The 15,590-nt window shown below is 39.3% G+C and overlaps 1 protein-coding gene across 18 annotated transcripts in view; it reads right to left on the reverse strand.

Moving 5' to 3' along the window:
- Window positions 1–15,590, reverse strand: part of LOC139964370 (uncharacterized) — a 32,098-nt gene that overhangs the window by 6,972 nt on the left and 9,536 nt on the right. Inside the window, exons 3-15 of one of the 18 annotated variants that reach the window (XM_071965922.1) lie at window positions 15,182–15,237; window positions 13,769–14,151; window positions 12,572–12,745; window positions 10,471–10,605; window positions 9,771–9,806; window positions 8,383–8,445; window positions 7,395–7,442; window positions 5,740–5,775; window positions 4,349–4,411; window positions 3,438–3,485; window positions 1,849–1,917; window positions 395–457; window positions 130–177 (exon numbers count right to left, since the gene is read on the reverse strand). In XM_071965922.1, the coding sequence (XP_071822023.1) occupies window positions 130–177; window positions 395–457; window positions 1,849–1,917; window positions 3,438–3,485; window positions 4,349–4,411; window positions 5,740–5,775; window positions 7,395–7,442; window positions 8,383–8,445; window positions 9,771–9,806; window positions 10,471–10,605; window positions 12,572–12,745; window positions 13,769–14,151; window positions 15,182–15,237 (1,222 nt within the window). Of the gene's footprint in view, window positions 1–129; window positions 178–394; window positions 458–1,848; window positions 1,918–3,437; window positions 3,486–4,348; window positions 4,412–5,739; window positions 5,776–7,394; window positions 7,443–8,382; window positions 8,446–9,770; window positions 9,807–10,470; window positions 10,606–12,571; window positions 12,749–13,768; window positions 14,152–15,181; window positions 15,238–15,590 lie in introns of all 18 variants that reach the window. The other 17 variants (XM_071965923.1, XM_071965924.1, XM_071965921.1 and 14 more) reach the window with 17 other exon arrangements.

Raw genomic sequence — 15,590 nt, forward strand, 5'->3', positions numbered from 1 at the left:
GTGTGATGGAAAAACGACAATGGAGAAGAGGGAAGCCATCAATTTCTTTGCTCTTTCCGTCCATTGCCTAACAATTCCACAGTCAAGTTAACTATTCTACCTTTACGATATTCTTAAAGATATTCTAACCTTGGTTGCTGCTGGGAATGTCCTCCAAAGAATCAGGGACCATTGTCACTAAAATGTAACAAGAAAAGAATAAATATTTGACAAAAATGATAAAAAATTACACCCAAAACCCAAAAGAATTATTTTACGATGCGACCGACCAGAGCTGTGCCATACAAGATATAGCCTTTAAACTCAGCTTGCGTGGGAGAGCACCGAGTGATACCATTTCGATGGGTTTAAAAGGGTTTTATCGGACAAGCTGATAGGTGTATTAAATATTTACCTTGTGTGGTAGTGGAGGTCAAACGGTCCATTTCGATGTCAACCGAGGCCTGGGAAGACGAACCTATACAAAGTGAGGAAAACAAGGTGGGATGATATCATTGCTGCTATTAGCTTCATTCATTTATTTATTTTGTTCTAGCACAACATAAGTATGACATATGACATAGTAGGAGATAAGAAACAAAACTTGTGAAAGGAAGTGTACTATAAAATCCTATAGGGCTTGTCGGGTAGTGACACTCCCTGAAAAAATACAGAACTTTACAATTAGAAAAGAGAACCAAAAATTAAAACAAACAGGACCACCCCTTCCTCTCCCTTCCCTCACCCCCTCCCCCCCCCAGCTTAACAGAAGAGAAGTGTCTTGTGGTCCATGATACACACTATTCATCACATGGATCATATATACAGAAATATCCTTAACAGGGCAAAGCATTCCACAGACACACACAAATTTTCTTCTAATGTATCAGCTACAACCGACAACGGCATTTCCCTTTATTTTAACCCTTGTCCGGATAACCGATGTTAGGATGTAAAGGAATTCCTTTTGTCCTATGTCAAACACTTGTGGCCATGGCCTAGACATGTACACAAACACACCCACACTTGCATGACTGTCGTTGAACAAAACACAAAAAAGTCACCAACATTTCTTCACTTCTCTGAGGCTGTTTAAGGCAATCTTATAGATGATATAGTTTGACATGATTTTAAGCTTCACAAACCTCACAAATAGAAACTGTTTGTTTGTTGTGTGGGAACTGGTTGGTCATCATCATCAAGTGAACATAAAATGGTATCACTAAGCATGAAGTTTCAAATGCATTTTATTCATTTATACACAAAAAATCCCCCCCCCCCTGAAAAATAACAACTGGCCATTATGAGGGCTGGGAAAGAACAACTATCTTGTTGCTATGGAACACAGTGTGATGAAATGGCTTACAACTTTGTGAGGCCCTAAATACCTATAATCTTTAATAATCCCAACACCGAGCCACAAACGGGAGCCTTCTGACCTGTCGGGAAACTGTGATGTGCGGGATCTTCCATGGATGCTGGCTTTTACTTGTGAGATGTGTTGGCTTTCCTGTTTGTGCTCTCACTTCCTTTTAAATATATTAAGCAACATTTGTTGCACTAGCCTAAAGTGATATTGAATGGGTTGGTCCAAGCCACATCGCCATAAGCAGTCATATGCTGTGGTAAATTCTAACCGGTCAATTAAATCATGATGATGATTCCAAGAGCAGTAATGACAGTTTTCAAGTGTTAACCCTGCCGGACTTATTCAACCTGTCAGGTTCAAGAATGTCTTTTTTTGTCTTTGTCTTTGCATGTCTTTGTCTTTGCATGTCTTTTTTTCATCACACGGAGCTTCACAAAACAAAGAATGGCATTTCTCATCGAGACAAACAAGATGAAATATTCTCTGTCATCATATCTTACCGGTTTCATCCTCACACAAGACGGTTGTACTATTGTCCTCATCACTGACGGAACTGTTCGTCGAATCACCTGCAGAATAGAGAGTTATAAAGTAGTGAATGTCACTAATATCGTATCTACAGAGAGCCTCTAGTATTCATGTGCATTTCTATAGGAAATCGTTGACCTATCTTTTGAGGGAGGGGGAGGTTAACAAACCATATTATGAAAATTTGAGATAAAGGACAACAGAAAAAGTGAACTAACAGCCACAGCATCAACTCTAGGAGCTAATCCGCAAGGAATCACAGAACACAGGTGGTACATTACCGAGACACAAGAAGGGATGTCTGCAAGGGGAGGGGGGGGGTGGTGGTGGACGAGGAAAAAATTGAACTGTGACACAAATTAGAATTTGTGGAAGCTGCTATGGCATTACATAAATTTGCAAATTACCTTCTTCGTACTAACGTTCACCAGAAGCAATGAGAGAGGCTAAATGAAACTATTTTTTCTCTTTCTTCATTAGAGACATGAATATGGTTAAGTGAGGTGTAGCAAATTAGAAGCATTACGTACCACGCCAGACTTGTTAGTATGTTTGAATCTCCCATGGCTATATATATATATATCTATATATATATATAGATATATATTGTATTACATAAAATGTATTAGTGTTGCAATAATTGTTAGTAATGGGGGTGATGCACTAGCTCTTGCTGATGTCACTAATGACAACCTAGATGACGCAAGCTGAATTAAAGCAGAATTAAATATGGATGATTAATCAAGCTATCTGAAATGCAACTAATATCTGGTTTAGTTCTACTGTAGTAGTCAGTAGCATTAATTACTAGATTCCAATCACGGTTGATTCCAACCGTTTCATGCTCATTCATTGAAGATAAACCCTTTATCCTCCGCGGAAACAAAATCTCGAGGGTTGGGGGGGGTGGGGGAAGGCGAATTTTGTTTCTTATGTTTGGCACCTCAATGCCTTGATAGGGCACTCTGCAGCTTTCTCGGTTGAGGACACAGTATTGCTGTGTGTTTAGTTTAGGGATTATGCATACTCTGTTACAAACCCCGAGGTGACCAATAGTGACGGCAGATTTCATAATGTATCGCATAGCAAGATACTACGTAAACGGTCAAATTGCTATACGATGGCAAAAGTTGTATAGTGCTGAGGTTTTGTGCACAGGTGCAATAGCATTCTATATGAGACACAATACTGTAGAATTCAGTCCTTTAAAATGCTATATACAAAATTAGAACACTAAATTATTCCCCTTGCATAACGTTTCTTCTTCTTTTTTTTCCTTTTCTTTACTTTCTTCTCTCCACCCTTTGTAAACTAAACCTCTTACATCATTCTCTTTTGTGTTCACCCTGCTCATTAACCTGTCTGTATTCTGTGCTTGTATTTTGTCCCATGTACTTTCAGTTACTTGTCATTCAGCCTCTGAAGAAGATCCTGCTAGGATCGAAACGTTAGGCCCACTGACTTTTACACCTTGCATAACCACCGACTCAAATAAACCAAAAGTTTCGACCTGCCTTGAATTGACAACATTGTCTGAGTGGACATGACTATCACAACTTACCAGGCGTACTAGGTAGCTGGCCATTTTCAACAGTGTTCAGATTTGCTTCTACATGAGACAGAAACATTGATTCACATCAGAAAATTGGGACAATATGAGGGAGGGTTTACTATGTTGTTTCCTGTCCTATGATAGATTCGTGCTGAATTCCAAGGTATTTATTCAACCTTGCTAATTTATGCATTTCAAACACTGACCACTCATGCAATGACTGCCAGCCAGCCTCATGAATCTTGCTCCATCTCCAACCAACAATTCTTGATTCACTGAGTCAAGATTCCCTACTTCACAAGAGGCCAAAGGTGTTCAAAAACTAATTTCCCTAGCAGGCCAGGTGATGCAGTTACGATTGCCACCTTTCAAACCACAGCAATGGTGGCACCTTCAGTTAACTGGAACTCTTAGTCCCCTTGCCACTTCAATCAATCACTCATGCACCCCCACCCCCCACAACCATCAGCCCTTCTTTGACAATATTTCTACAGTTGGTGCCAGGTGGCATATCCTCTCAGGTTTGACAAATAGTCTGATTTTTTGTAAAATCGAATGCCTTTCAATGAGTAAAATTACTCAAATCGTGGATGTATGGAACCATTCCTTGCTCATTCCTACAGAAGAAAGATATTAGACTATCCATGCTTCGGTCAGACAATAGATATAGATGGTGACGAAATTCTCATCGAGTATTGGTGAGAAAATGAAACCAGCGTCCGATCGTCCGTTTCAATCGTTAACGGAAAAGAGCGACATATTACAGTAACCCATTTAAATATGGTTTCCAACTATAGCAATACAACATTCTCCGTGCCCCCCTCCCCCACCCCTCCCACACCCTTCCCTTATGATGATTTGTAATATTGTCTCCTTCATGTTTCATTCCTTTTAGTTTTTCTAATCCTTGACAAACTCACCCGTACCACTGAGTAGCTGGTCTACTTCAGCTGTTTCATCAATGTTGTTGTCGGCATTTGTAGCTGCACAAGGGAAAGAAGACATATCCTTCTACTTAACCGTTACAGCAGTTACAAGTTGAAAGGAGAGTGATAAGGGCATGTAGTAGTATAAACTCAGGCGGTGGTGCATGCTCACTCAAATTTCAAACGAAGAGGCAAAATCTCAATGCCAAGTAAAAGAGCAAATCTGTGGTTAAGGATGGGATTCGAACCAGTGGTGGCCTCTCAAAGACGAGCCTTTGCAAAGACTTGAAGGTGACCCAGAGGTCACCGGCTCAATTCCCATTCCAGCCATCAACTTTGCTACTCTCTTCCACCGTTTATAACTTCCCAGTCAGTTTCCAGTTGATTTCATTTTAGTAGACTGTAATATAGTATAGTAAGTAGTGTATCAATGTCATTACTGCTTCAGTGTACATTAAAATCACAGAAATTGGGGTATGGGATGGGAACATTTTGTTGTTTCTTTCAATCTTGGCAGTGACAATAACCTCCTCTGCATATTCATCGTGTCATAGGTCATGATTGGGGACCGGCATACCAACAGAGTTAATGAATAGGGCTGCAGAAATGAACTCAATATCTTTAACCTTTTCCACCCCCCCCTTTTTTTTTACCTGTGGTAGATGTATGCTAATTTGAAGGTGTTTAAACCTGCTATATGGCATCTTACTTTCCCCTCTTCATTTAACTGGAATCCTTAGTACAGACCATTCATGTAATGAATGCAAGCTTGATAAATCTTCCGCCATTTTCCTCATGACATTTCTTGATTTACTACATCACAGTGGTCCAAAGCTGTTCCCCACCCCCCCCCCACCACCCACCTAATAGAAAAACCTATCCTAGTCTAGGCTGATGATACAGTTCCCATTGCTAGAAATTTTACACCACCCTTCCTGCTCCCAACATCTTCCCCAACCCTCGACCCTTCTGTGTCCACCAGTCCCTTTCATGACACAATTCCTCCACAATACATCATTTCTGGTCGGACACTGTCTTGATTTGTATATTTAAAACAGCGTGACTTTCCAAAGGTTAGTAATAAGCAAAACCACATACATACAATGTTAGACATCCTTGTCTCATTCCCAGAGCGGTAGTAATGAATGGCAGACGACCCTTGCTTTGGGCAGCAGCAAATGTATGAATTTGAGAAGTGCTTTGCAAAGGGATATGATTTTTCTTTCTTTCTTTGTTGTTGTTGATCAATTGTTAAAGCATTGTTAAAGCACCCTGTCCTCGTTAATGGTCAGTTACTACCACACGCCGCGCAGCCAAGGCAGAGTGATGACTTCACAACATTTATAATAAAGTCTTGAATACTAAAAAGGTAAGCCAGTACAAACCATCTGATGGAGAGGGTCTTAGACTTGAACTGTCATCTGCAAAAGGACAAACAAAAGAAAAAAAAGAAAAAAAAAAGAAAAAAAAAAGAGAAGATCATGTTAAAACAGAATCTGATGGGAAAAAACAAAAATGTGCTTTGGTGGATGGTATTTATATGTCAGAGAGACACCAAAGGCTGTTTCAATGTCTTTATCACCTTGACTGCTCCTTTAATATTAGCCGCTGTACATCAATCGTTGACCTATCTTTTGAGGGAGGGGGAGGTTAACAAACCATATTAAGAAAATTTGAGATAAAGGACAACAGAAAAAGTGAACTAACAGCCACAGCATCAACTCTAGGAGCTAATCTGCAAGGAATCACAGAACACAGGTGGTACATTACCAAGGCACAAGAAGGGATGTCTGCAAGGGGAGGGGGGGGGTGGTGGTAGACGAGGAAAAAATTGACCTGTGACACAAATTAGAATTTGTGGAAGCTGCTACGGCATTACATAAATTTGCAAATTACCTTCTTCGTACTAACGTTCACCAGAAGCAATGAGAGAGGCTAAATGAAACTATTTTTTCTCTTTCTTCATTAGAGACATGAATATGGTTAAGTGAGGTGTAACAAATTAGAAGCATTACGTACCACGCCAGACTTGTTAGTATGTTTGAATCTCCCATGGCTATATATATATATATATCTATATAGATATATATTGTATTACATAAAATGTATTAGTGTTGCAATAATTGTTAGTAATGGGGGTGATGCACTAGCTCTTGCTGATGTCACTAATGACAACCTAGATGATGCAAGCTGAATTAAAGCAGAATTAAATATGGATGATTAATCAAGCTATCTGAAATGCAACTAATATCTGGTTTAGTTCTACTGTAGTAGTCAGTAGCATTAATTACTAGATTCCAATCACGGTTGATTCCAACCGTTTCATGCTCATTCATTGAAGATAAACCCTTTATCCTCCGCGGAAACAAAATCTGGAGGGTGGGGGGGGGTGGGGGAAGGAGAATTTTGTTTCTTATATTTGGCACCTCAATGCCTTGATACGGCTCTCTGCAGCTTTCTCGGTTGTGGACACAGTATTGCTGTGTGTTTAGTTTAGGGATTATGCATACTCTGTTACAAAACTCTTTGAGGTGACCAATAGTGACGGCATATTTCATAATGTATCGCATAGCAAGATACTATGTCAACGGTCAAATTGCTATACGATGGCAAAAGTTGTATAGTGCTGAGGTTTTGTGCACAGGTGCAATAGCATTCTATATGAGACACAATACTGTAGAATTCAGTCCTTTAAAATGCTATACAAAATTAGAACACTAAATTATTCCCCTTGCATAACGTTTCTTCTTCTTCTTTTTTTTCCTTTTCTTTCTCTCCACCCTTTGTAAACTAAACCTCTTACATCATTCTCTTTTGTGTTCACCCTGCTCATTAACCTGTCTGTATTCTGTGCTTGTATTTTGTCCCATGTACTTTCAGTTACTTGTCATTCAGCCTCTGAAGAAGATCCTGCTAGGATCGAAACGTTAGGCCCACTGACTTTTACACCTTGCATAACCACCGACTCAAATAAACCAAAAGTTTCGACCTGCCTTGAATTGACAACATTGTCTGAGTTGGCATGACTATCACAACTTACCAGGCGTACTAGGTAGCTGGCCATTTTCAACAGTGTTCAGATTTGCTTCTACATGAGAGAGAAACATTGATTCACATCAGAAAATTGGGACAATATGAGGGAGGGTTTACTATGTTGTTTCCTTTCCTATGATAGATTCGTGCTGAACTCCAGGGTATTTATTCAACCTTGCTAATTTATGCATTTCAAACACCGACCACTCATGCAATGACTGCCAGCCAGCCTCATGAATCTTGCTCCACTTCCAACCAACAATTCTTGATTCACTACTTCACAAGAGGCCAAAGGTGTTCAAAAACTAATTTCCCTGGCAAGCCAGGTGATGCAGTTACGATTGCCACCTTCCAAACCACAGCAATGGTGGCATCTTCACTTTAATAACTGAAAACCTTAGTCCCCCTGCCACTTCAATCAAGCACTAATGGCCCCAACCCCCCCCCACCCCCCACATCCACAACCATCAACCCTTCTTTGACAATATTTCTTTATAGTTGGTGCCAGGTGGCATATCCTCTCAGGTCTGACAATTAGTGTGATTTTTTGTAAAATCGAATGCCTTTCATTGAGTGAAAATACGCAAATCACGGACGTTTATAGTGAAGCATCCCTTGCTCATTCCTACAGAAAAATGATATCAGACTGTCCATGCTTCGATCAATGGATGTTAGAGTGGCTGCCGTGCAAAAGCTGTTTGGTATTGCCCTGTCCCTCTCGATGGACAACACGACCAAACAGACGATAGATATAGATGGTGACGAAATTCTCATCGAGTATTGGTGAGAAAATAAAACCAGTGTCTGATCGTCCGTTTCGATCGTTAACGGAGATGAGCGACAAATTACAGTAACCCATTTAAATATGGTTTCCAACTATAGCGATACAACGTTCTCCCTACCCCCCTCCCCCACCCACTCCCTTATGTTGATTTGTTATATTGTCTCCTTCATGTTTCATTCCTTTTAGTTTTTCTAATCCTTGACAAACTCACCCGTACCACTGAGAAGCTGGTCTCTTTCAGCTGTTTCATCAATGTTGTTGTTGGCATTTGTAGCTGCACAAGGGAAAGAAGACATATCCTTCTACTTAACCGTTACAGCAGTTACAAGTTGAAAGGAGAGTGATAAGGGCATGTAGTAGTATAAACTCAGACGGTGGTGCATGCTCACTCAAATTTCAAACGAAGAGGCAAAATCTCAATGCAATGTAAAAGAGCAAATCTGTGGTTAAGGACGGGATTCGAACCAGTGGTGGCCTCTCAAAGACGAGCCTTTGCAAAGACTTGAAGGTGACCCAGAGGTCACCGGCTCAATTCCCATTCCAGCCATCAACTTTGTTACTCTCTTCTATCGTTTATAACTTCCCAGTCAGTTTCCAGTTGATTTCATTTTAGTAGACTGTAATATAGTATAGTAAGTAGTGTATCAATGTCATTACTGCTTCAGTGTACATTAAAATCACAGAAATTGGGGTATGGGATGGGAACATTTTGTTGTTTCTTTCAATCTTGGCAGTGACAATAACCTCCTCTGCATATTCATCGTGTCATAGGTCATGATTGGGGACCGGCATACCAACAGAGTTAATGAATAGGGCTGCAGAAATGAACTCAATATCTTTAACCTTTTCCACCCCCCCTTTTTTTTTTACCTGTGGTAGATGTATGCTAATTTGAAGGTGTTTAAACCTGCTATATGGCATCTTACTTCCCCCTCTTCATTTAACTGGAATCCTTAGTACAGACCATTCATGTAATGAATGCAAGCTTGATAAATCTTCCGCCATTTTCCTCATGACATTTCTTGATTTACTACATCACAGTGGTCCAAAGCTGTTCCCCACCCCCCCCCCACCACCCACCTAATAGAAAAACCTATCCTAGTCTAGGCTGATGATGCAGTTCCCTTTGCTAGAAATTTTAAACCACCCTTCCTGCTCCCAACATCTTCCCCAACCCTCGACCCTTCTGTGTCCACCAGTCCCTTTCATGACACGATTTCTCCACGATACATCATTTCTGGTCGGACACCGTCTTGATTTGTATATTTAAAACAGCGTGACTTTCCAAAGGTTAGTAATAAGCAAAACCACATACATACAATGTTAGACATCCTTGTCTCATTCCCAGAGCGATAGTAATGAATGGCAGACGACCCTTGCTTTGGGCAGCAGCAAATGTATGAATTTGAGAAGTGCTTTGCAAAGGGATAGGATTTTTCTTTCTTTCTTTGTTGTTGATCAATTGTTAAAGCATTGTTAAAGCACCCTGTCCTCGTTAATGGTCAGTTACTACCACACACCGCACAGCCAAGGCAGAGTGATGACTTCACAACATTTATAATAAAGTCTTGAATACTAAAAAGGTAAGCCAGTACAAACCATCTGATGGAGAGGGTCCTAGATTTGAATTGCTACCTGCAAAAAGGATGAAAAAAGAAAAGAAAAGATAAAAAAGAGAAGATCATGTTAAAACAGAATCTGATGGGAAAAAACAAAAACGTGCTTTGGTGGATGGTATTTATATGTCATGAGAGACACCAAAGGCTGTTTCAATGTCTTTATCACCTTGACTGCTCCTTTAATATTAGCCGCTGTACATCAATGTCTGTTCAATGTTGAAGGACGCTTGGAAAAAAACAGCTGTTTCTATAACAATGCAACATTGACTGCACTTTACAATAACTGCTTCTGTGTCAATGCCATGTTGAGGGATGTTTGACACAGCTGTTCCTCTGCAATGTGCTTGCCAATATTGAGGGGTGCCATTCCTTAACTAATTATAAATAAATGTGTAATTGCCAAAATATCTCATGATATGAAATTTATGGGACATCAAAAAATAAAAAAATTCTTCATAGGACAAAATGGCTAAAAACCTAATTGAGTTGCCAATTGGATGCAACCACACAGGTGTGTTGGCTTTTTCGATACTGCATTATAAACAGTATGGACTTAATCAAATGAGGCAACTGAAATGCAAATGCTATAAGAACAACAGCTACAAGACTGCAGAATAACCCTAGAGCACCCAGAGTTCTTACATCAAGGATATAAGAAAGACTAATAAATAACTCCTCACCCTGGACATTGCATCTCCCTTTCTTTCGGCAATATAGACACATCGCCACCATTGCCACTATCCCCATCGCCACTGCTACCACCGCAATAACAAAAAATACTAATACTCCTCTGTTCGTCGGAAATAGTGCTTGTTCTGTAATGTAGATAAAATACAAGAATTAAGCTTGAGGACCATGCACACGAAAAAGATTGTTAATTATGAGTAGAAATTGCGATATGGTGTTTCTTGTAGGGACGAGTCTCGACAGATGACGGTGATCATTTTAATCTCCCTGAGGATGGTTACCCACCTTACCATCCCTTAAGGATAGAGTTCCACTAGACATCCCTGAGACAGATATCCACCGTACCTCCTCTGAGATGGTATGTCCTGTCCGGCGGCCCATCCGTGCCTCCCTCTGCGACACTAGTCCTGACCGATGAGAGATGACACCCTACTACTCCTTTAACACACATGTGGTGTGCACCGACTCCCCCATGGTCTATATTGTGCTCATAATACACACACATATCACATAACATTGTCCAGGTAACTGCCATGACTGAGACCCTACTTCCTCAACACACAAAACAATTCTTAACCTGGTTCACATTTATATACAGACTACAGTACAGTAAATGTCAGTAATTGACCTATAATGTGCACGTATACATGATGCACACACTTACACCTTACACACACGTATACACATATTATGTAGTGACTGCATGGCTGTAGGAGCCTAACCCTTAAACAAACACAAGTAGGACACTGACTCATAGGTCCTGTGTTTATCCAAGCTTCTTCACATAATCCCATTAAAGCATTCACTGACTGACACTATGTAACAATATAGTATTCTGCATATAATTGTCAGGGATGTGCCCCAGCAGTTCTTAATGCAGCCCAGCACAAACAGTATTTTAAACATTTCCGCCCGGCACTTTTTGAATGATAATTTAACAAATTTAACCATAACCAAAATCTGGGAGAATACATGGCACAGAATAGGAAAAATAGCACTACCTAAGCATACTTCATGTGCAAAATTTGTCCAGTGGGGAGGGGACCCGTACCCCACCCATGAGATCCCTCTACCAGGGTGTGGATCACACCACTGCACACTCTGCCCGGCACTCAAATATTCCTGAGCACATTCCTGAATGATGCAATAATAATATCTAAATACTGTCCAGTAACATGTACAGTATATGCAGGACTACTTCAGGTCATACCAATAATTCCCCCCTTTTTTTCTCCACCAAAGAAATTCACCCTATTTAAAACTGCTCCTCATACCATGGAGTCATGATTATGATACATGATCAACAATCATTTCAGCAAAAAACAATAATGCTTGATATGACAAAGAAAAATGTATACAAAACTTGAGACAAATAACATTGTAGATTGAATGAGTTTAGTTGATCTGCTGCCAATGAAGAAGCATTTAATGACATAGCTTAAAGTGTCTAGAAGATAATACATGTTGTAATATGGAGATGTGGAAGCACATGTTATAATCCAGGTTAGCTAACTTCAACTTGCCATTGTGACTCCTATTTTGCGCCCTCCTGTTTTCACCACCTAATACCACACAATCTAAACTGTTGTCGGGTGATGAAGATTATGCATGTTATATGGAAAGTCACATGTTTTTCAGGGGACTTTACCTGTGCAAATTAATTTCTCACTTAACGTCATTGACACAAACTGACAACAATCGAACACATTCAGATACGTTTTAGTTAGCGACCTGTTGAGTCTGAATGGCAAAAAATTGGGTTGGTCAAACATTTTTTGCAACATATGAAAGTTGGTTAAATTTTTACAAGTGTGCTGTAAACAACCACAGCAGTTTAATTGGATCAAATCTGACAAACTTTGGTTCTCTCAAATTAGAACTTGTCTCAGTGTCTATTCATGGGGACATTTTCCCTTCCTACTGAGTTTCGATCATGTTCTTCTCTCCTATTAAATCAAATCCAACTACCATAACTATTAAGTCTTCTTCTGAAAACCATAGATTCTCATAACATCAATACCCTCACTGTTAACATATGAATACGGAAATCAAAGACAAAACCGGATAAAATCAATAACATATTATGAAACTAACCTTTCTTGCAGGTCGGTCGATCCTTCGAGTACTCTCCATCACTTTTACAAATCAACTCTGGTGTACCGTCTATGGTGAACGTATCATTACACCTAAATACAGTTACACCTCCAACTGTCATATTCGACTTCTCTATGTAACCGTTGTCGGGTGGCAACAGTTTCTTGCACTTTTCTGCTACAGCAAAACAAACAAGTCAAAATGTTCTCAAAATCAATAAAAGTAGACCGCAAAGCATCGTAAATGAGGTCGGGCATAAAGAACAGGGATCCATTAAAAGGAAACGAATATGGTCATGAAGAATGATGTGAAAGAATAATTGATTTTCATTCCTTCTTTTACAATCACTGTTTTACAATATTTAACATTGCTACTGGCGGTGGTTAGACATTACCGACGTACAGTATTACTACAAGTTCGGTTAAAATCGCCCTAAAAAATTTGCGATTCTCTGAGCAATGTGAGAGTTTCACAAGCTGCTGATGGGGGAATGAAGACAACCCATATGTATGAGACAGTCCACCAAGTTTCATATATATATATGCAGCCTCAAATAAGAAACTGACCCCCTTCCCTCAGATTCTTTTGAAGGCCTGGAGGGTCACACTTTGAACCTGAAAGTGAAAACTAACTGGGCTGTAGGTTGGTCATTTTGTAAAGTTGGGAGTTACTTACAAATTGGGATATGTTTAAAGCCATATGGGCCATGTCACTAGGAAATTACAATACTTCCATCTGCCCTCCTAACCCCTTTCTCATATGCTAAAAAAAACACAGATCACCACTTGCCATGAATTTCGCAGGGTCAGTCCCATTTTAATTACAATTCATGATGCTGTTTTAAATATACAAATCAAGACCGTGTCCGACCAGAAGTGATGTATCGTGAAAGAATCTTGTCATGAAAGGGACTATGGTGGACACAAATTCAGAAATAACAATCAAAACAAGAACAATTAATTTGAATAATAAATTTGCTGTATTACAGACAGAACATTTTTATTCCCATATTCCATGTTAACTGTCATATTTTTTACTAAGATTGTTCAACATAATAATAATTAAGCAGTCCTGAGCTTGTCGGCTGGTTCAGGCATCAAGGTCACAACCTCTGTAGCCACATGAAATATGGGAAGAGGTTCCAGTTTTGTAAAGAATTCTCAATCTATCCATTGTCATTATTTATCTTAAACTCACCACTCCGATCGCCATCCTGGGATGCATTGTCTGTGATGGTAGTTCCGACCGAGAATGCAGAGGTATTGTCAGCCTGTGTGGCTGTAAGGATCGGCTCGGGCTGCGTTGTTACGTGGCTCCGTTGGGTAGTAATCGGCCGAACAGTGCATTGTAAGGTATGGTTTCCATCGTAGACATATGAGAACCTCTCTAGCTGCCGGTAACGATTCAGATCTATAATGTTCTGAATAATCGGGGCACCTGCGGTCCTGTCCTCCAGTTTGCAGAACTGGCCGTCATTTTGGCATCGGCACTTGCTTATGAACTGGCTTTTGATTACCTGGGGGAAGTCGCAGTAGTGACAAGGTTGGCAAGTCCCCCCGCTTGGCGCGTTACAATACATCCTACACAAGAAAAAAACGAAACACCTCAAATAATTGCGAAATATATACCTTATATATGTTTATACGATATATGTTTTAAGATGCAATGCCAAAGTCCAGTGACTGTTGCTAACTTGGTGATTGACAGCTTGCTTCATTTCACTAAGATATATACATTAAAAACTGAATCTGTTTTCAAAATTGTCACTTGAGTTACTGCTGACTGTTTACCTGTACCGTACAATGTTCAGTGAAACATTATGAAATGAGCAATACGGGCGTGTGCTACTGTATGAACTACATATATGTTTAGTACACATTAATCATGCCAGCATTTATCATGCAAGCATTTATCATGCAAACATTTATCATGCAGATTTGTAATTGCTAGTTGGGTGTACTGATGTACTGTAGATAGACCAAGTGGTTGTGCTACTTGTACTTAAGCATGGCATTATGTTACTTTAACAATATCACAATCTTTAATCAGTTAGTCCATGAAGTAGTAGTAGTAGTTTATTGCATCTCATATCATGGCCCAAAGGCCAAATTACATAAGAGAACAGGGAAAAAAATAAAATATATAAAAATACAAATAAATTAATCAAGGAATATAACAGAAACTCAATAACACATAAGGTAGTTCTAAGAACTAAAGACACACAAATAAATAATAAATAAAGACAACCTACAAAATGAAGATCTTGGCGTGGGAGAACTAAACAATCTAATCTCATTTTCTCAAAAATGACCGATCAATAATGGAAACTTTTAATATCTTCTTCCAAGATGCAAATTTCTTTGAGGAACTATAGTAATGGATATTGCAAACAAATAAGGCTCCTGAATTTCTAGATGCTGAACAGCTACCAATAAAATTTTTTTTAAAAACATTAAAGGTCCCAAAGGAAATATGAAAGATTTACTAGGCAGAAAAGAAAAAGACAAAACATTTCCAGAGAAAATCAACAAAAACATTGAAAAGTGGTCTCTGTAATAGAGACAAGTCTACTCAAGAATACAAAACCTAAGAAACAACCGTGTAACATACCCCAGGGGACACGTATCCTTGATTTCATCGCCATATCCATCACATGGATTAATACCCTGTGCAGTAAAACAAAGGTAACAATGACATTTCTTAATCACACTGATATGTAAAGAGAAAATGAACTGTAAGCGAGTAATTATGCATGAGAAAATGTAGTTACAGTACATGTACTCGACTGAGTGTACACAGTACAGTTACTATATGTTTGTATACATGTACATGGAGAAAACCTTTGAAATGTACAGTATGTTCAATACGTCCACAGAGAAATTTACTAACAACTGTACAAATGTACATGTATGTATACATGTACAACATGTAGAGATCTAAATTTGAGAATATTTATCCAGAGTGTTTAGAGAAAAGTTTTCATGAGAGTATGAACACATTAATACATATCCAGGAGAAA

Source organism: Apostichopus japonicus, chromosome 22 (assembly GCF_037975245.1).
Source record: "Apostichopus japonicus isolate 1M-3 chromosome 22, ASM3797524v1, whole genome shotgun sequence".
In the NCBI taxonomy this organism is placed as follows: domain Eukaryota; kingdom Metazoa; phylum Echinodermata; class Holothuroidea; order Aspidochirotida; family Stichopodidae; genus Apostichopus; species Apostichopus japonicus.